This window comes from Glossina fuscipes, unplaced genomic scaffold (assembly GCF_014805625.2).
Source record: "Glossina fuscipes isolate IAEA_lab_2018 unplaced genomic scaffold, Yale_Gfus_2 106, whole genome shotgun sequence".
Taxonomy (NCBI): Eukaryota; Metazoa; Arthropoda; class Insecta; order Diptera; family Glossinidae; genus Glossina; species Glossina fuscipes.
This window is the reverse complement of record NW_023998449.1, coordinates 570,994-592,184: the sequence shown is the minus strand read 5'-3', so window position 1 is coordinate 592,184 and position 21,191 is coordinate 570,994. Positions and strand designations below refer to the sequence as shown.

General features: G+C 32.6%; 1 protein-coding gene across 1 annotated transcript; it reads right to left on the bottom strand.

Annotated features, from left to right (window-relative positions):
• Window positions 1-8,644: 8,644 nt before the first annotated feature.
• On the bottom strand, window positions 8,645-19,431 carry LOC119638667. The gene is made up of 3 exons (XM_038035589.1): window positions 19,400-19,431; window positions 8,913-9,143; window positions 8,645-8,723 (listed from the first exon to the last, which is right to left on the bottom strand). The coding sequence occupies exons 2-3, from the start codon at window positions 9,140-9,142 to the stop codon at window positions 8,645-8,647; spliced, it is 309 nt and encodes a 102-aa protein (XP_037891517.1). The 5' UTR covers window position 9,143; window positions 19,400-19,431.
• Window positions 19,432-21,191: the final 1,760 nt, after the last annotated feature.

The following is a 21,191-nucleotide window of genomic DNA, read 5'->3' as shown; positions in this document are numbered from 1 at the left end:
TTACAGTCCGATCAAAATGTCCACAACTTTTTCGTTTTTGTTTTGTTTACTTTCTATTATTTAAATGATCCGAGGAATATAGCGGAGGCGATTTTAAACTTTTAAATATATTCCAAAAGCTGCAGTGTTTTTTAAATAAATGGGAATTTCTAGGAATTTAAGGGATCCTGCTGCAATTTTTATTCCTGGGAAGTTTAACGGAAATTTACCTTTTTTTAAGCGAATAAATGCAGTTTTCTGTAGAAAAGAGAATTTATTTAATAATCAATAATCAATAATCAAAATACATTACATAATATCTTAATATATACCGCGTATACAAACAGAAAAGCAATTATCGTGACACTTGTTATTGCTTTATTCTATAAGGCTAATAAAAGCGTAAGATTTTTCAGTAAAATCTATAAATGCCACATATGGTATATCTTGCAAATTCATCCTTATTTGTACACCGAAACAAACTTATGTAAGAATATAATCGCCAAAGATACCAATATCGGTATAACAACAAATTTTTGGTTAGCATTCATTATTTATTTCATTCGTTTTTATTTTGAAAACAGTGATTTAAATTCTCCAACTTTTTCTTTTTTTTTGTTTAAATTTTAGAATTTTTTGAAATAAACTCCACTCAATTTTTTCTCATATTAATGTTTTGAGGTATTTCTCTGGGGCTATAATAATTTCTAATGTTGTAAATTCAACTTGGGGATGATGGTGGTGCAGCAGGTCTGGTGGGCTTCAATTTCATGATCATTATAGGTATGACACCGGCAGCTACACAGATAGCGATAATACCAGCGATTTGCATTACGTTGTCTTTAAGTCCTCGTCGTCTTTACTTTTTGAATTAAAATTTGTAATAGATTCTCTCTAGATTCTGAAGGAAATTTGATTGTTGATACGTAATTTTTTATTTTTGAAACCCCATTATTAGATATTTAACTATACTTTTAGTTTCAATTGTCAGCACATCTCATACGTCTATATATGAAGATGCATACGTCTTCTTCAATCAATCTTTTTTATGAATATCTTATATAGATGATTTCTATGAATATCCCATAGAGATATAACACCAGCTAAGTACTTCAAGAAATCTTTCAATTTCTCATCACTTGAAGTTATGCTGATATTTCAAAATATTTTCCCTTTGAGTGAAACTTCAATTTAAGTAGTATGTTCCGTATGACATGTCAAGCTGGGGGGAAGTCACCTAGCTGAGAGTTGGTTGAAAAGTACTTTTTTCATACCTTAGTACCCCCTTGGATGTCTTCTAAGTAGCAACGTTGAAAGAACATGGGTACATATGTGATACAAGTTCAAATTTCGAAAATAGAAAATATACGAACATCAAAATACATAGCAAAAGTTTTTACTAGAAGAATTGGCAGCCCTTCCATTTATATTTTCCAAAGTATTTAACTTCAATATTTTTTTCTCTAACCATTTAAATCATTTACAAAATTCGTAATTCTCAAAGACGAAGCAAAAATTTGTAACCGTCAAAAATTCTTCGTTACGTTAAACGTTTATATATTGAAATAACAAAATTCTTATAAAATATGAGGCAGATTATTGCTATAGCCTGCGGTGTGATTTTGGGCTTTGTCGTTCTGGATTACTTGAGAAGAAAATGAATGGTCTTAGAAGTATTTGAAATTAAAAATCCATTTTTTTAATATTATAAAAAATAAATTAATTAAATTTAAAAAAGTTTTGTTTTTTATATAGAACGCATTTAAATTGCGCTAAATACCAGTAGGCAAACTTACTCTCCAATAAAATATACAAACACATTTAACGTTTGTTGTTCCTAATTACGCATGTTGGCACTTACATTTTGAAAGCGCCCCTAATTACGTTTTACGAATGTTGTATTGTAGAAATATTACATGTATTGCCGTTTGGCTCGCAAAAGTCGAACAGAAAAAGTGAAAATTAAAGCCTAAATCCTGTAAAATTTTATGATGGATGGAAGAATGTATATGCTCTGCAGATTTGTATACCAATCGATATTAATCTAAGAAGAGAAAATAGTTATAATCAAGTTGAATGTAAAAGGGATGACTGAGGAACGGATTTCCATTTGGCCTTGCGGTCGGATCTCACCTACACAATTTACTGTTGCTGTTTTGCTGTTGTACTGATTTTTATTACTAATTATGTACAGATCGTTTCACAAAAAAAACTGTTATATTTCATATTTCAATCTTCACCGCGTTTCAACAAATATACTTAAATCTTGAACGTTTGACTTTTTCGGGACTGTAGACGTATTTGTGAGTGGGTTTTTAAAGCAAATGTTGTAGAGTTCTTTCGTCTCTTGAGGGGTTACAGATGTAAACCACGCCAACAAGACTTTGACTGGAAAATGCTTTACGGTCTCAAATGTATCTTCCTTTCCTACAGTTTAAAAAAAATTCCAAAAACATTGGTCGATGCTCGCATGCTAGTACCTAGAAAATAAGAAAATCTCTATATATGTGGTAAGTTTTGCAGAACTCGCTGCACATCTTAATTGATTATAGCAATCGATGGAAAATCAGATGTAGGCATGTCTTTTCACCATGGCCCTGTGTGTGTCGCTGTATACTATATTTTTTTTCTCAACAAAATGTCTTGAATTAGTTTGTAACGTTTTTCGAGGACTCTCACCAAGAGACCAGCAAACCTGTTTAAAACTTTCGTTGTTTTTGATTGTTTGCTTAATTCAAAGTATAACTTCAAGGGGCAAGTTTAATCAACAGGCACGTGTCCAGTCTTAAACTGGCTTTGTGAAACATAAACCCAAAGAAGTCCATGGCATACATTGCCCAAAAAAGTTCCATACATCGCCCCTAAGAGCTCTATGGCGGCCGGATTACTAATTTGCAATTGTTACATCGAGAATATTTTTTTATTACAATTTTAGATTGAAATGTTAATTCGGTATTCTGAAGATCTATGAAATATGTGTACTCGCAATTAACATCAAATTCTATCAGTTCATGTATCCATCCATCAGTAGTAAGTCTGCGACTACTGCGCTAACCTAGTGGATATAAAAGATATCAAGCCAGCCCAAGTTAACTTTAGTTATATCTTATATTAATTATCTTGTTTTATTAATAATTGAAATCATGCACGCTGGACACAACAATACGTCGGGCGGAGAGTGGACAGAAAAATTGCAGGAAATGATTCGTATAATAAAGGACGTAGCTGTAAAAAATGTGGATCTGTAAGGGAATTATTTTTCAACCTTTGTTTGTTATACGCAGGGGATGGACAAAATAATATAAGCTCCTCACCTATAACCATTATGTATTAATAAACATAAACCACAACTAAAACTTTTCGCCAGTATGTATTAGCGCATTACCATTTGAAATGATGTCGGTTTTTGGCAGCCATATGCTAACCATACTAAGAACTTCATAATTGGGGATGTTGAGATATTAATACGCAGTAATCCGGCCAGTGATGTAAATGAGAAGAACAGCTTGAATACCACGATATAGCCGTTCAAATCGTAACGGAACCTCATTCATGCTTGACTACAGCAAGCAGGCAGTCCGGATTGCAGACTTCTTTTAGTGTTCTCCGTACATAAGACGTATTCTACCAATCATCAAGTGCCCATGTTTTATAACCCGTTCCGTATTTTTTTGAAAGACAGCGTTAGGTTATTTTATAATATATATTATAAAATATATATATATTATTTTATAATATATAAATATTCCACATTTGCCCCTCCATTAATATTAGTTTGTCGAGCTCCAGCTGTACTGTTTTCTCCCAGACGGTGTAACTCAACGTTCTATTTCTATAAGAGTAAAAGCTTTGTGCTCTGTTGGCATACACAACGACATTACTAGGATAGTTTTGCTTACAATTTCCATTCACGATACCATTCAGTATCGTTTGACGTCATCGTTTCTTTTTTTTTGAATTTACGGATACACAAGAACTGTGACATATATTCTGTAGCGTTTCGAATAAATTTGTATATCAAAGGTCACAGAATATTAAAAATAAAATAAAATATGATAGGCAAGTAAGTTATTGTTATACACAGGAAAATGGTAGGCAGAATATGTCATTGGTGTCAGTTAATGAAAAAGAAGAGTGGCAGATAAGATGAGAATTTCAGTAATTCCAGTTAAAATGGAATACCCATTCTCCTTACTTTCATACACACCACCGAAGGATGAAGGAAATATTTTCATTTTGTCAAACCGTTTGCAACGACCAGAAGGAAGCGTCAGAGACAACACGAAGTATATATATTCTTGGTCAGCATCAAACTTTGAATCGATTTTAGCACGTCCGCCAGTCCGGTTGTCCGCCTGTCCGTCTACATAATGTTTGCTGCAAACATTCTCCTGGCTGCAAAAACCAAGCTATCGAACAAATTGGTCTACAGCACTGCGTAAAGTGGTAACTGTTTTTTAAAAAGAATAAAAAATTGATCTTTTTGTTCATTTTCACATAAACTTCAACAAGGGGATCTACAAAAATTTGACCATATATGCTATGGGCGATGGTTTAATACCTGAGCAAAAATGAAATAAATCGGACACGCTTACTTAATGTTACAGTGTCATAATTTTATTGCTTTTTCAAAACTTTTATAACTCACGGAGCCAAGGTTCAAAAATTCCATAAAATTTATAAACTCTTTCCCGTTTTGAAATTTCGAATTCGCCTAAGCATGTCGGCCTGCCCAATTAAGTAGTACCTGTGGTAAATATTCTGTCATTGGCGAAAATGTAGATATTGCCGATAAGTTTGCAAAGGCCCTTGAAAGTTACCTAGAACATAGCCCCAAAATCCTTTATGTTTAAAATAGAAAAAATCGGCCACGCCATTCCGTAATATAAAGCATGAAAACTTGGCTCTTTTTTGTCTTTGTAGAATAACGGAAAGGGGTATAAAAGATTCGGTCACAACCGAATATAATTTTCTTACTTGGTAAGATCACTGAAGCGCGGAAGAGCTAATAATCCAACGACAGTGCGAAGAGTTTCACTATATAATGCAAAATTGGGAACGTGAAAATTTATTTATTTTAGCAGTCACGTATAATTCAGGTAACTTCCTGCAGTAGCGTCCGCGTACAATTGCAGCGTAGGGGTTCCGTCGGTCTGCTTTGACCAATACTCTATCAGAATGGAGTAAAACCGTAATAACGGCCTGCCGTTAGGCAAAGTCGCAAGGATAGCGGCTTGCCGGTAAACAAAGAAAAAAAGGGAAATAAGAGAAAATAAAAATCTATACTCATAATGGTCTCTCTTGCTAAATCACTCTATTATGCAAGAGAGAACCGTGAAAACAATCCGTCTGTGTATTTTGAGCATATTAGTTTTTGTGTCTGAAGTTTTGAACAAATTTGGTGTGTCAATTTGTCATGTTAAGATCTCGCTCAACGATATATAAGAGAAGAGAAAAGAACGGTTAAACGCGAGCAAAACAAAGAGAAAAGGACAATTCAAGTTTTGATGCTTTGTGCGACGAGTTGGGGTTTAAACTGTGGTGCTGTGAAAAACGAAGCGTGTTGGTTGAGGGTAGAAAGCAAAGCGTATCGACTTTGAGAAATGCATTTTATTTTGAATATCTTGAATAGAATGAAAGAACCTTATTACTCAATGAATAAAGTGTTGTTGCGAAAATCCCAAATCTAGTTAATTTCAGCTAAGTAATTTCCCTAAACAACAAATTGCCTAAAGAGGGAAAACTAAACGCACATTCGCATTCAATTAAATTGATTTTTTATATATTTGATTTTTTTTATTTTGTCACCTAGGAACATATCCCCTATAATCCCATATAGATTACCATATTCACAGTTTCTGCATTCGCGGCATTTTTATGAAACGTATCCCCCATGAATATGGAACTTTTACTGTGTTTACATTTGTCTAAAGAACAGAAAGTTATGCGAGTTTTGTGGAATGAGTTCAGAATTAAAAATTATTTTACATAAAAAAAAAAATTGTTAATATAAAAACATTAGAAAAGAACCAAAAAAAATTATTATAAAAGGATTTTAACATTAATATATTAACCAAAATTGGCAAACGACTGCCTGCATCATAGACTTAAGTTACGGAAATTTAAACACAAACCGAGAAATTTTGTGAATTATATTGCCTTTTTTTTCTGAATAAAAGAAAAAGTGATTTTAAGTATTTTTGGCTGTTTTCTTTACTTTTTCTTAATTAAGCAAATAATGCAAAGATAATTTAAATAAAAGCAAAGAAAAAAGAAAAGAAAATCTGGAGAAGTAGAATTTAATATAACGGAGCCTCGTTTTTTTTTTTTTTTTTGCTTCAATGTTGCAGTGATTTTAATATCAAACATCGACGGTGTGGATCTAGGCTAGTAAATCCCACCGAAAGCGAGTTTCAAAAATATGCATTAATAACAACTATGTTTTCTCCACTGGGAGACGCACATTTGACCGTTTTATCTATGGAAATTTCCTGACTTGCTGGATTTCGCTAGGTACGTCGGTATTCCCTTTAATTTATATCAGACTTATTGCAATCATGTTGTTAGTTCTGACTACTTTTTCCGTGAAGTAAAATCACCAATCATAAAAGTAATAGTGAAATTTTAAAGAAAGGATCAGTGACAACTTACATCCTAAGTTGTGATCAGAGTTTCCAAAGCTTTTTTTGGTATTTAAAAGTAGAACTGCATGTATACAAATTTCTATAAAACTTTGCAAATATCCTTTACCTAGAAAGTCTTCGAAATAGATCGTGAATTTCATAATTGGTTTTTATTTGTTTTCTTAATGCTGCATTTCCATTTCTATTCTTCATCAATAAATTCATCGTTACTTGCTTCTGATAACAAACATTGGAAATCATTATTTGCCTTTTATTATCTACATAAACTATATGCGATTTCGTTTCATTAAAATTTACTTTTTCTCTATTGGTTTAATGCATCCTTTCAACACTTCATAACATGAGGAAGAAACATCATTACCTGCAAAACGGGCTAAAATTTCAGCGCTCAGGACAGAGTGCCTGTGTCAAATGAATTTGTAGATAAACATCACATTTGCTGATTTCAGCTGTCCTGTCGGCGTAACTTTTTTAAAACGGCCATTGTAATGTGTGATTGTGTCTGCGAAAATGAAAACATAGGATGAAGTGTTTTGTGTCCATTACTAGGTATACTTTTTTTTAGGTATACTTTCTTTATTGTTTTCTCAATCATTTAGCAACACATTGCAATGGAGCTATTTAGCCGAAGTTAAATCCACGACGTTTCCAAGAAAATTTATATAATCGAAATACTTCGATCATCGGTTTTGATGTAATTTGTTTTTAAGAGAATTGGATTTATAAATGACAGATTATTTTCCCTATTTTAGGCCATAATGGCAACTAATGTATACGAGTCGCTAATGAGAAGTTTACGTTAACTGTACTCATAGCTACGAAACTGTATGTTGAACTAACTTGAGGGAACTCTGTTGAAGTAACTTTGGTAGAGTTTCAAGAAAAATTGATAAGGGAAATGTGTACCATATGAATTGATTGAAAATAGCATTTCGAATCGTTTCAACATTGCGGCTTCGTTGCTTGCGGGGCAAAAAAAGAGTTTTCTGTGGAATGTTGTGGATGGCGATGAAAATCGAGTCTACCACGACATGAGCCATGCAGCCCCGACCGAAATATTCATGGCCACAAAGTTTTACTGTGCATATAGACGAGTCAGCAAATGTGTATTATAATACGAACTGTTAAACCCGGATGAAGTTGTTATTGCAGATTCCTACCGACGTTAATTGAACAAACCGAATCATGTATTGGTGTAAAAGAGGTCAGCAATTAGCAGACGCAAAGCAATACTCTTACATGACAACGCTTGGCCACACGTCGCAAGAGTTCTCAAGACTATTGCAGTTGGAATGTTTTGTTCAAATGTATGCCTAACACGTTGTTTCAAAATGCTGAAGAAATACGAAAATAGGTCAATAAAAAAGTGATCAAAAAACACTCAAGCGCCTATTAAAGATAGTTTTTCTTTTTTACAATAAAATGCAACGCATTTATTTCTACCCATTCACCTATTTACATTTATAAATGTAAGCAATCAAGTTGACGTGGTGAAGTGGGTAAAGTAGATCTCACTTGGGTCTTGTTAACTGAAAAGAACAATCAAAACCATTACATACTCTAAACCATCCTCAAAAACTCAATTAAATACTCTAAACCATCCTCAAAAACTTGACATACTCTGCACCACAAATGTGTGGAGTATAAAAACTTAAAATTCCTCTCATGGATAGATAGGGAACATTGACGTTTAGTTAATAAATGAATGCAATTAAAAGCGAAGTCTATGATAATGTAATCGACGCATTTATTTTCTTTTATTAGCTGGAAGACGATCATTTAATGCGTTAAATAGTCATATCTTTACCACTACGATTCAGTTTCATTACGAATTAAGATTATAGACTTTATCTCATCTTTGTTAACAACTGTCTTTGTAAAAAAAGGCATACTTATGTTATAGGTGATGAACTTAAAGATTACAATGGCTTCGTAATAAAGACGTCTTAGAGTCTGTTAAAGTTTATTACTCGTATTAGTATCGATAATATCTTTTTACTATTGTTCTTTCGATTTAAAACTTACTTAGATTTAATGACAACATTTTTTCCGTTCCAATGAGAAGCCACATACGAAAATATTATTATGGTGATAACCCGCCTTCATTTAAAAAATAAGAGAAAAAGGAATACATTTCATTGATCCTCACTGAGTTATTTTCATTTTATACAGTCGTTAAGCTAGCGATATATAAAACGAAATATATAATTTACAGATTGATAACAAAACAAATCACAAATGTTATGGACCATGCCGGAACATACGTATAGACGGAATTGGTGTTCTTACCTCGGTATTTGCAATGCTATCTCATCTAAACTATCTGATGGACTCATCGGTGTTTTCTCAAAAAGACGTGAAGGTGCCAGCGTTAGATGTCCCGTTGAGTTGACGACGGAACGAAATACCTTAGCACCGCGTCGTTGACGTTGCCGTAGCCGTTGATGTTCGACACGTTTTTTACGTTTAGTCTCCTCAGCACGCTGAAGATTATGTAAGCGAAAGAAAAACATTGACATTCTATGCATATAAGCATAAATACAAAATATAAAGTTTTCGTTGCAGAAATTGTACGTTCAAGAATAGTACGGGATACGCGCACACACTCGCATACGTTGACAGAATACAAACAATTATTTGTTGTAGAAATTTGCACAAGAGCGCGTTGTTGTTTTGTTCGTTTTTATACCAAATTATTTAGTACGTTATCAAGTGGAATGTAAGCATTTTTCGAATTTAAGAAAGTATTTCATTTTTTATAAACATATATTTTTTTATTATTAAATAAAAATGGAACAGTTAAGCACGCATTGGCGCATAACATAGAGCATCAGAGACAATTTGACAAAATAACAATTAATTACACTATTATATCAGTTATTTCATTTTATGCCGATACTGGGAGATCTTATTTCATTTAAAAACTAAATATACTAAAAAATCGAAAAACAAAAAAAGAAACATGCATACAATTTCCAAACAATCTATTGGCGCAAGCAAACAAACTATGCTCACGTTTTGGTGTATTTTCTTTCCTATCACTATGCATAAACCATCATGATCGTGTGAACATCAAGATTAGGATAAAAGATAAGTCGGTAAAGGCGAGAAATTTATTGGTAAGGATGAAACATTGAAAAGGAAACGTGCATTGCATAATAGGAAGAAATACTGCCATGTGGTAGAAAAATAGTTCCTGCCATTATTTGAATTCATTTAAAAATAACGCAGCAGATGAAATGATGAGTTGGCGGTTTCGCAAACAATACGGGTATAGGAAAACTTTTGCGAGTTCTATCCCATTATCGGACAAAATTTAACTGAACAAAAATTAACTAATTAATTTTAAACACAATTATGAGCTGTTTGGCCGGCTCGGAGTTGGTTGCAGGAACCTAAATGATGTCTACCACTTGTTCTGGGTACCAAATTCCTTGAAGTCTATTAAAGCAATTTTGCTTAATACGCGCGATTTACTTATGTGGTACTTAAACAATCTCGCATTCTTAATTCTCATTTTTTTTATATCGAAAATTATATCGTGTTGTCAACATGTCGGTTGCCAAGCTTATGGGTGTTTGCAATAGTTTAGGAGTCCACTCGCAACCTGGATCTGTTCTTGTTGAGGATGTGCATCTGTGCTAGCTGTGTACATGCTTTTTTTCTTCTTTTTTTCTTATTTATTTATACATGAATTATTGTTTAGGTTAGTTTGTTTTTATTATTCTTTTTTCACATCTTCCTATATATTGTATACTACTTAATAATTACTATAAAATTTACAATTAAGATGTACTTAAATTCGACTGTTACTTTGGCGTAGTTGAATTTCATGCATAAGTAAGTAAATAAATAAAAAATGAAAAAGTGAGTAGAATTAAGTGCGATATAACTTTTTAACTAAGAAAAATTTCTTCGTTTGGCCAATATAATGCTACAAATTCTTCAAAATGAGGTGAGTTAAAAGATGAAATGAAAACAAATAACTCTTGCAAATAAAATTCAGAGTTGCGCGTGCTTTGGTTTTGTGATGTTACGTCAAAAAACCTTTCTTGAGCTTGATTTTCGCTGTGCAATCCAAATTAATGTTCTAGGATACATGCATATATGATCTACTATTACATAACAATTTTACAATATCATTTTACATATTTTGTATGCATATGTATACAATACATTTAAACATACATTCGAAACTTATTTGCGGAGATAACTCATGGTGAAATTTTCAGAAAAAGGAATTTCTTTTATTTGATTGAATGATAGCTTAAATTTTCAAGAATGATATAAAAATATGATGGCGAACGTGGCCAACGTTTAAATGGTCCACATATTTGATGTTCCAAAGGTGAAAGTATACTGTACGGATATTGGAAACAGCAAATAGGTTTCTCAAGAAATCTTTTTTTTAAAAACGGCAGGGAGCATAATTTCACAATTTTAATCCGCTTTTTTTTTATTTTTACAATTTTCAATAAGGTGATTTAAGTATACTTTATTGACAAATAGCAGCTTATTTTGATGGAATTTTGAACTTTTTTGTTCAAACACTCGTCAAACATACTGTTATGCAATTCACTTTTTCTAAGATACAGTTCATATCACTGGATCACGGATATTTTGTCCAAGAGAAATAAACTTCAAAGTTATTTACAATTATATTTCTTTAAATGTAGGATTATTTAAAATTTATTTTATACAATACTTTCGACTGCTTAACTCAAATATTCTTTTTCTACTACTTTGTCTCTTACAAATATTCTATTTATACACATTTTTACCGTCACATTACTAGTACCTAATTTTATGACTTGATTTTTAATTTGTTAACCTGCTTTTCGGCTTGCAGCTGCATGACGCCTCGCGAATGTGCGTTTGGTTTCTTTTCTCTTTAAGGAATTTATTATTTGGGAAAATGACTTAGTTGGAATCAACTAGATTTGGGATTTCCGTAACAATACAAAAATCGCCATTTTTAAAATCTCTCCCGTGTGTAACTAAATATTAGTTTGGGGAAAAAGAAATCCATTATTTTTATATGAACTTCAGGACTTTATTTAACATGCTTCGGATTGTCCGATTTGGGTCAAATATGCACCGTTTTGTTGTATGATTTGTTGCCATTTTAAAGGTAACTTCAAAATGCCTTCCTCATAGAAGTCCTAGTCTCTATATGCAAAAAACTCTAGCAGTCGATTTTCACAATCCTCCCTAGATTCCAATTTTATATCATTAAAGAAATTTTGCAATGCAAGAAAAAGATGATAATCGCTTGGTGCCAAGTCCGGACTGTATGGCGGATGCATTAAAACTTCCGAACCAAGCTCCCGAAGTTTCTGGCGAGTTACTGTAGATGTGTGTGGCCTAGCGTTGTCCTGGTGGAACACGACACCTCTCCTGTTGGCCGATTCTGGCCGTTTCTGGTCAATCGCTATCTTCCAACGGTACAGTTGTTGACAGTAGAGATCAGAATTTAGCGTTTGGCCATATGGAAGCAACTCATAATAAATAATCCCCTTCCAGTCCCAACAAATGCATAGCAAAACCTTCCTGGCCGTTAGTCCTGGTTTGACCACCGTTTGAGGTGCTTCACCGCTCTTTGACCACGATCGTTTTCGCACAGGGTTATCGTATGTGATCCATTTCTCATCTCCAGTCACCATCCGTTTAAGAAATGGGTCTATCTCATTCCGTTTGGCCAAGGCTTCGCAGATGGAATTTCGATCCATCATGTTTTTTTCTGTTAATTGGTGTGGCACCCAAACATCGAGCTTTTTTTTGAATCCAGCTTTGTGTAAATGGTTTAAAACTGTTTTATGGTCGATTTTTAGCTCCTGGGCGATGTTACGACTGCTAACATGCCGGTCAACTTCGATAATTTCTCCGATTTTATCGACATTTTCGACGACCGGCCTACCTGTGCGAGGTGCATCTTTAACATCAAAAATTCCTGAACGGAATCTACGAAACCAAAATTACACATATTGGCTGTTACAGTATCGGAACCATAAACGACATTCACAATTTTAGCCGCCTAGCTTGCATTTTCGCCTTTGTCAAAGAAAAACTGTAAAATGTACCGAATTTTCTCTTTGTTCACTTCCATTTTTAACACGCTGTAACTCACAACTGAATGCACCAAACAAAAAACAGCAAAAGAACTTTTTTTACTGCGAAATGTACAGTATGTAAATGTACAGTATCGGAAATTGTTTGATCGATACTTTACGAGAAATCTATCAGTGCAGCCATCTACCGAAAAAATAATGAATTTCTTTTTCCCCAAACTAATATAAGTTAGGTATGTGTACTCCTTTTTTTTTAAATTTTGCACGAGCTACTCGCCGTGCTGCTGTGCGAATACCGTTCCGGTGCTGCTCTTTTTTAATATTTTTCAATAATAATTTTTTTAATGCTTAAATATATGCTTAATATCATACTGGAAAATTTTTTATCTATTTCCTCCCAAAAAAAATTGTCGAAAGAAGACGCGTTTCTTGAGGCTATTATAATTGTTTTGCGATTATAGTGAAAGAAAGAAATTTGATAAAATGTTTGGTTGCATGTAGACGCAGTTAAATCATTTCGTCGGTAGCTAACGAAAATGCAATTTTATATTTATATTATGGCATCCAGATTATCTTGATTTGCTGAGTCCAAGAACATGCTCATAAAGCAACAAGTTGGTTTCAAGCGGGGCAGCAGGTGCATCGACGCTCTTTTACATATTGATTGTTAACAAGCAAAGCAATTTCCGAAAGGAGTCATGTAACAATTCTCTCCATTGAATTCGAAAAAGCATTTTCCAGAGTTGGTCTTCTTGTTATTTTAAGACTCATGAAATCATGGAATGTTAGACCCAAATTCTTCAATTACGTCAAATCATTCATGTCGCATCACCGGTTTAAAGTTAGAATTAATCTCTGATTCCTTTCCTCTAATGAATAGCATTTCGCAAGGGTCTCCTCTTTCTGTCACGCTTTTCCAAATCGATTTAAACGATATTAGCAAAATTCTTTGCCGTGTACCAAGAATCGAACATTGTTTCTACGCGGACGATGTATCCATTTTTACAAACGAAAAAGATAACACGAAGGCAATCAACGTCCTCGAATCTGTTGGACGAGAGATCTCCGCAGGGGCGAACTTGTCAGGGGCTAAAATTTCCATACATTTGTAGAAAGCAGATATGCGATGCAGGAAAACTACTGATGCATATTAATGACTTACCGGTACTAAACAACAAATATCGTTGGAAAACACTTTTTTCGGTTAAAAGCTTCTATTTTAACAAGGGTGAATTACATTCAGTACGTTGCTTGGAAAAGCCATGCGCACATTAACACTATTTCTTATCCTTTCATGGACTTTGAAAGATTGCTCTTTTGATATTTCGCTGTCTATGCACAAGAGAGAAGATACTCCGAATTACGTTTTCAGGAATCTAATAGCTGAAAAATCCAAGTAACGGTTGGAGTCTTTTATACACAGGCGGCTCAAAATCTTTTGGTCTGCCATCTGCTTGTGCCGTGGTAGATGGTTCAGGACAGGATGGTTCAGGACATAAAACTGTTATTGTTATCGACCGTTTATGTCTATTAAAATCCTAATCCTTCCATTTCGAGATGGAGCACCATCAACAAATTAAGGAATATCATTGCGACACCCGGCAAAAAAGTTAAAATGCTATGCGTACCTAGTCATATCGGTTTATTGGGAAATGAACAGGCTGATCGAGCGGCGAAGTATGCTGCTTCTGCACTTCTAATTGTTACTACTCTTTCATTAACCCGCATTTGACTCCATCTTCATATCCAACAACTGTTAAAAAAATAAAGATCCAAACAATTTCGAAAATTCATCTTGGTCATACAATTGCATCTTCAATTCTTCAATTCTGCACAAATTCTCACTACAAAGCACATTTTCAGTGACTGTCTTTACTTTACCTTGGCTAGAAGAATTGCTTTTGGAACATTTAACCCTACGGACATTCTACAATCAACTATAGAACAGATTATCAGTACAATAAATTACTTTATCAAAATTACTAGGCTCAATAATGTACTTTTATAAATTAGAGCCGATAGCCTGTGTTGCTAGCGCTCAATGTCTCTTTTTAGTCTAAGAATTTATTTCATTAGTCTAAAATTATGATAATAATAATAATATATACCGAGCGTTGCAAGCACTAAGGAATGTATAATAGACATTGTAGTTTGTTAAAAAAAAGAAAAGAAACAAAGAAAAAAGTTTTTTTTTATCAAAAAAGAAAAAAAAAAGGGGGAGAGAAAAACAGTTTTTTGATTGGGACAGAAGTTGAGTTTTTTTGGGAAAAACATAGAAAATTCCGACGATATATCCGCTGAATCGTGATAAAAGAAAAATCCTGAGAAAGTGTGCAAAAGTGTCACCTTAATGTTTCTTTGATTTCTGAAAGCCAATCTTCAATGCGAAACGACTTAAAAAGGCAAAACCAAAATCAAGAAGAACAAACTTACACGACAGAATGATGAAAAGGAGAAAACTTTAAAAAAAAAGGTGTAAATTGATTAGCTAAATCGTTGGTCGGCTGCGGATGTTGTACGAGAGTCCTTTAAATAAAAAGAAAATAAAATAGAAATTAAAGAAAAGATAGCTATTAATGTTAAACAAGGAAACAATAAAGGAGTTTTCTATTTTTTTAGACAAACAGTTCCTTCGTTCATTATTAAGAACTGTGACATATAAAAAGGAGACAAAATCTCAAAGCTTAAAAAAAACTATTAAGCTAATGTAAAAGAAGGAGTAAAAAACACGAAAAGATCGATAAAACGTTAAAAGAGCACTCCTCTTCACACCGTGTTACTTAGCTTGTGTTTGTGCGTGGTACCCTAAGACGTCGAATCAATAATTGACATTTCGTTTTTGTTTTGTTTTCTTAACATTAAACAATTTTTTTTATTTCTAAATCTATAATTTGTTAAAAATTCTTTTAGCTGCGGCGATGCGCATCGACGTGGTTGTTAGTTTTGGTAAGTTTTTTTTTTACAAAATTGTTTAATAACCATTGTTAATTTTGAAAATTTTGTTTTGTAATATTGAAAAAATTCATTATAACGCTCTCTTTGGAAAAATAAAAAAAAGGAAATATATCATTATTAAATGTTAAAATATTGGTAAGACTTCCTGGGGGTGTCGGAGAGGCGAGAGAAAAGTAGTATGGTTAGGGCATAGATTTATAGTAGTCAAAAATTTCAAAATTTTTAGTAAGCATGTTTTAATTAAAATAATGAAATATTGTAGCGAAACAAGAACCTATCATGCATCTGAATACATTTTATTTGGACCCATCCCATCCGCCGAGCCAGGCCGGAAAACATGCGAACAAAAAAAAGAGAAAAAATAAAGATGCCAAGTATCATTTGACATTTCCATTACAAAAGTTATTATTTTCGACAATAAACTTCTTCAAAACATCTTGTCGTTTCAACGCACATTGCGAGCTTTCGTATATCGGATCTAACAAGCGGCTGTCTAATCACTCAAACTATGGAATTAAAAGGTCATCCGCTGTGCTGTCCTGTTTCCGCTCCTAATGATTTATTTTTGTTCCCGCACATGAAAAATTAATTGCTTTTTCCGAAAATGACTAATGGTTCTGCAAATGTTTATAGATCAATAGGCAGAATCTTTTGAATAATAATACAACAACAGCAATTCAATAGATCATTGTATAACACATATAAGTTCGCCCTTTTTTTAGCCATTGCTCTTCGTGTATCGGGTAAAGTACAGCGACAATCTGATAACATTTTACAGAAAAGTTTATACGATGTGTATATTTTCAAGTGTACAGCCATCTGATATTCTAAGGCTTGGAATGTTTTTAGGGTAATATTTATGCCCATACCTTAAAAGATAAATAAGGTAGAATTGAATTGTTTACATCCATAGCAATAGCTCCGCCAGCGAGCAAGGATGTATGAAATCCGTGTTTAATAATAAACATGAATATCGTGTACGATCTATAAAATCAAACTTTTAAAAAGATGCATGCGCCTTTTTTAAGTTGTTATAGTGAAAGCATCGTTTATGGGAGACGTTCACTAGTCGAAGCAAGAATGTATGAAATCCGTGTTTAATAATAAACATGGATATCGTGTACGATCTATAAAATCAAACTTTTAAAAAGATGCATGCGTCTTTTTTAAGTTGTTATAGTGAAAGCATCGTTTATGGGAGACGTTCACTAGTCGAAGAAGTGCTACAGGAATGCAACTACGAAACCTTAAAAGACATTTTCAAAACGGCAAATTTTGAGTGCCTCAGCAAAATCGTACTCTTTTTTAGCATTAATATTTAATTAAAAATTAATTAAATAAATTATAAATTAAAGATTTATATTTAATTAATATTTAATTAATTTAATATTAATTTAATATTTAATTCTCTGAGGGGCTCCGAATAACATATCGAGCAACCATTTCTTTTGACACATATTGTACGTTGCTATTAAATGGTGAAGTTAGTATAACTCTAGGTTTTAAATGTCGTATGGGTTTAATTACAACATTCTCTTTACTCTCGACGTATACTTGCGATTACCAAAAATCAAACTAAATGACAGTAAAGTAAAATATAGTTTCATTTCCGTGCGCGTTTGATAGCAGTTACCATACAGACTTAGTATATCTATAAAACAGGTGCAGGTCATAAGGTAAAATAAACGAAACTTATCTGGTAAATAACGTTCCACGAGGCATATCCAACCGTCTTGGTTGTTTGAAGATTTATTCTTTGTTATTGAAAATTTCCAAATGGATATTCATCCCATAAAAAACTTATTTATTGATTACATTTGGTTGTGCTTCTACCAAAGAAGAATGACCGTACGTTCGTTTGCAACATCCAGAGGAAAGCCTCACAAATTTTATTAGAACTTAGCTTTATGGCCGATTTCAAAATCGCCCACACAAAAATATGATAGATTATCAAAACTCTATTTCCTTCGAACTTTCTTTTATATCCACCACTGAGGGTTGGGGGTATTCTTATTTTGTCATACTGTTTGCAACATTCAAAAGGAGGTTGCGGAGTATATAGATTAAGTCATGGCCATAGCACAAGGCCACATTGAAGTGTAATCTGAACACAATTCCAAATTTCGAAAAAAAAAATGTTTGTGTTCTTGCTCATTATTCGTAAATTATAAAAGATAGAGACTGAAATTTTCCACATTACCTTACGAAAAAATCAAGTATTTATGTGTAAAAAGAGAAAAAATCGGTGATACTCACACAAAGTTACAAGTGACTAAATTTTCTTTTTTCACTTTAAACAAAACAGAAAATAACTTTGTACGTTCGTCGAATGAAGATATATAATTGAATGCGAAAGGCTAAGTTCCAAAATTGTTATGGTGGACTGAACGACGTTGTAGACTAAATTTTCTTAACAATATCTTTTGGTGAAATAAAAGGTGACAGGTAAATTTTATATATCTGATACCGTCTACCCGTTTGTCTGCATCATATTCTTGTGCTCGACTTACAGGTGGGAATTTTTGAAATATTTTGATGACAATTTGGTAAAACAATATGTTTTGACCCAATGATGAAGGCTATTGAAAATAGCTTAAATTGGAATACTTTTTCGACCGCTTCTTAAACAACCGCTTATTCAGAAAATTTTTATATTAGTAAATGTGTTAATTAAAGTAATGAAAGGTATTTAACCGTAGGCCGCCAAAGACAGTGTTTTTACTTGTTTTAAACTACATTCGGCGAATTGAATGAAATTATGATAAAACTTTAAGTATTGTATATTAGCATTGACCATGCTGAGAAAACAATAGAGAAACAATTCGACAAGCGGCCCACTAGTTTGAATTGATCATTACAATATTCACTTTGTGGATTTTTAAAGCTCATTTCTATATTGACGTTCCTTGTACATGTACATGTGCTTACATGCTAATTATGGGGAGCAACTACCGTAAAAGCCTTTCAACTACAAGCTCAAGAAAGCAAAAGTGCTGTGAACGATTGAAGTAAACAAAAACAACAAAAAATATAATATCTAACAGCAAGAAAACGTTAAAGGTTTAAATATGACCGAAAACATGCCGGTTTTTTTCAATAGATACTAGCGCATGGCAAAAGGGTGTAGGGGAAAGAATGAAAGAAAATTAGGATAATTACAATGTTTTTGTATAGAAACCAGTAGGCGGAAAGTCGAGCTAGCAGATAAGTAAAAAGAAGGTCGATGCGAAAATGCACGGAAGGAGCAAGCAGGTATGTTAAGCTGAGGGATGGGTTGGGAAGAGCGTAAATACAAGCACACGTTGTGTTAATTTATAATATTTAATTAATTTCTAATATTGTATTCACGAAAATATCTATGCTTACGGTGCACTACGATCAGTGCTTCGAGGCCTCATTCAAAATTATTTATAAGACTCATTTAAAATATAGAAGAAGCAACAGAAAGCAGATAAAAAAAGTATTAAAAACCATCAAGCAGTTTTCAATTGATGTTCTTCCAGTGGTGAATTTTTTACATTCGAGATCGCCATGGTAAAAGAGATTGTGTTATATGTTAAAATTAAAATGGAAACGATAACAACAACTACATTATTATATATTGTATTTACTGGAAAGGAGACAATATGTTATAATATGATAAATACGTACGAAAACGAACTGAAACAACTACAAGAATGGCAACAATAACAGCTATAAAAAGAAATAAAAATAAAAAAAGTGTAAAATTGTGTACTGATGGGTCTTTTTTACTTTTAACTGCTCGTTTTTGATATTATTTATTCATTATTTGAGTTAAGTCTTGTGCATTTGTGTGTTTTCGTTTTTCATGTTTTGGAATTTTTTACACAAAATCCCATTTAGACACAAATTTTCATTATTTTCTTTTAAATAGTTTTAGTTTCCCTCATAATTTGAGCTTTTTTTTCACATTGAGAGGTGTTTACGTAGAGGCTTCCAGTGGTATTCATAAAGTAGATGGCAAAAAGATGGTGATTTCATATTTCTTGTTATTCTTTGTTCCTTATTTTTAGGTTTACCTGAAGTTCTTTCTTTACTTATTTATTTATTTTTAATTTTATATTTATAAAGACGCGTTTGTTTTTTAAATTAAATTGCATATATTTAGATTTATTTTATATAGCTTTTTCTTTCATAGGCAAAATTTGTTATAATTTGGTTGCCAAGATATACTTTTTCTGTTTTCTCTTAATTATAAATTTACTCATTTATCACTTAATTTTAGCCACGCTTTAGATACTTAAAAAGTACTCTTATTATTTCAAGGAACAAAACTTAATTGACACTCACAGTTATTTTTGAATATTCATCAGAAATGTTCTTTTATTTTATTCAGTTAAACTGTCTCAATTTCCTTTGTGTTGCTTCTGCGTCTTATTTAATTTACTAATTAAAGCCAAGTTACTAAATGCATTTGATTATAAAATATCCCCACTTAGCACATAACACATATAATTTGACAAGGATATCAAACAGAATACCCTACTGTCCTCAACTAATTTGACGAAGAGGTCATAGTCATTCAAGCGTGAGGATTTCTTAGCTATTTAATCAATAATGACTTCTTTTTGATCTGGAATTTAATTTTTTTCACCATTAAGTACTTTTAGGTTATTGTTTAATTATTTGAATTTGTTGGGTACATAATTTTTTTTTTTGTTATTATTCGACTATTTGTAAATATTTTGGTCAATCAGTTGGTCCTTTCGATATCAAACAACTTTTTTATTTGCTCTTATTTTCTAGTTTTCAAAGGTGTTGTTTGCATTTTGGTCCTGTAAATAAAATATGTTTTGCTATAACCAATTAAGTAGAATTTTTCATAAACAGTGGAAATACCAACGTGTAAGATTGCATTAAAACAAAGACAAAACATGTAACAAACCTCTAAAAGCTCCTTGAAGAAACATTTTTCTTTTAACTTTATTTTATTTATTTATTAAATCACTACACCTAACTCCTTTTTTACACGGCAAATTTGTTTCTTCGACAACTGTGCAAAAAATCATGGGAAAATACATGTGTTTTATGGTAAATTTAGGGATACGTTTCACAACTTTAAAGAACACATAAAATAAATAAACACTCCCAATATTTTTCCAAAACACCGATCAAGAAAAGTAATCACGAAATTTTTATTACATATTTATAAAGGAAAAACCACTTATTTTTGTTACAAAAAACAATTTAAAATCAGTATACAGTGAAAATTCGGTCCATAAGTACATACGGCATATAAATATTGAAATTAGAAATAAAAATCAATTTGCTACAATTAAAACAAAAAATCTTATGAAAAGGGAGTGTTTACTCCCATTCATGAACTGTTCTACTAAAAATATGAAAAAATAATCAAAGAACAGTTACAACATTTAGACCTTGATGTATATCTGCAATTTCACTATCTCGGGCTCAATTATGACTATATTCCTATAAACGTCCCGTTTATGACGACGAAATTGTTCCTATCGTGTGATTATATTAAAAATTAACTTAAAATAGCACACAACAAAAATTGTTCGAA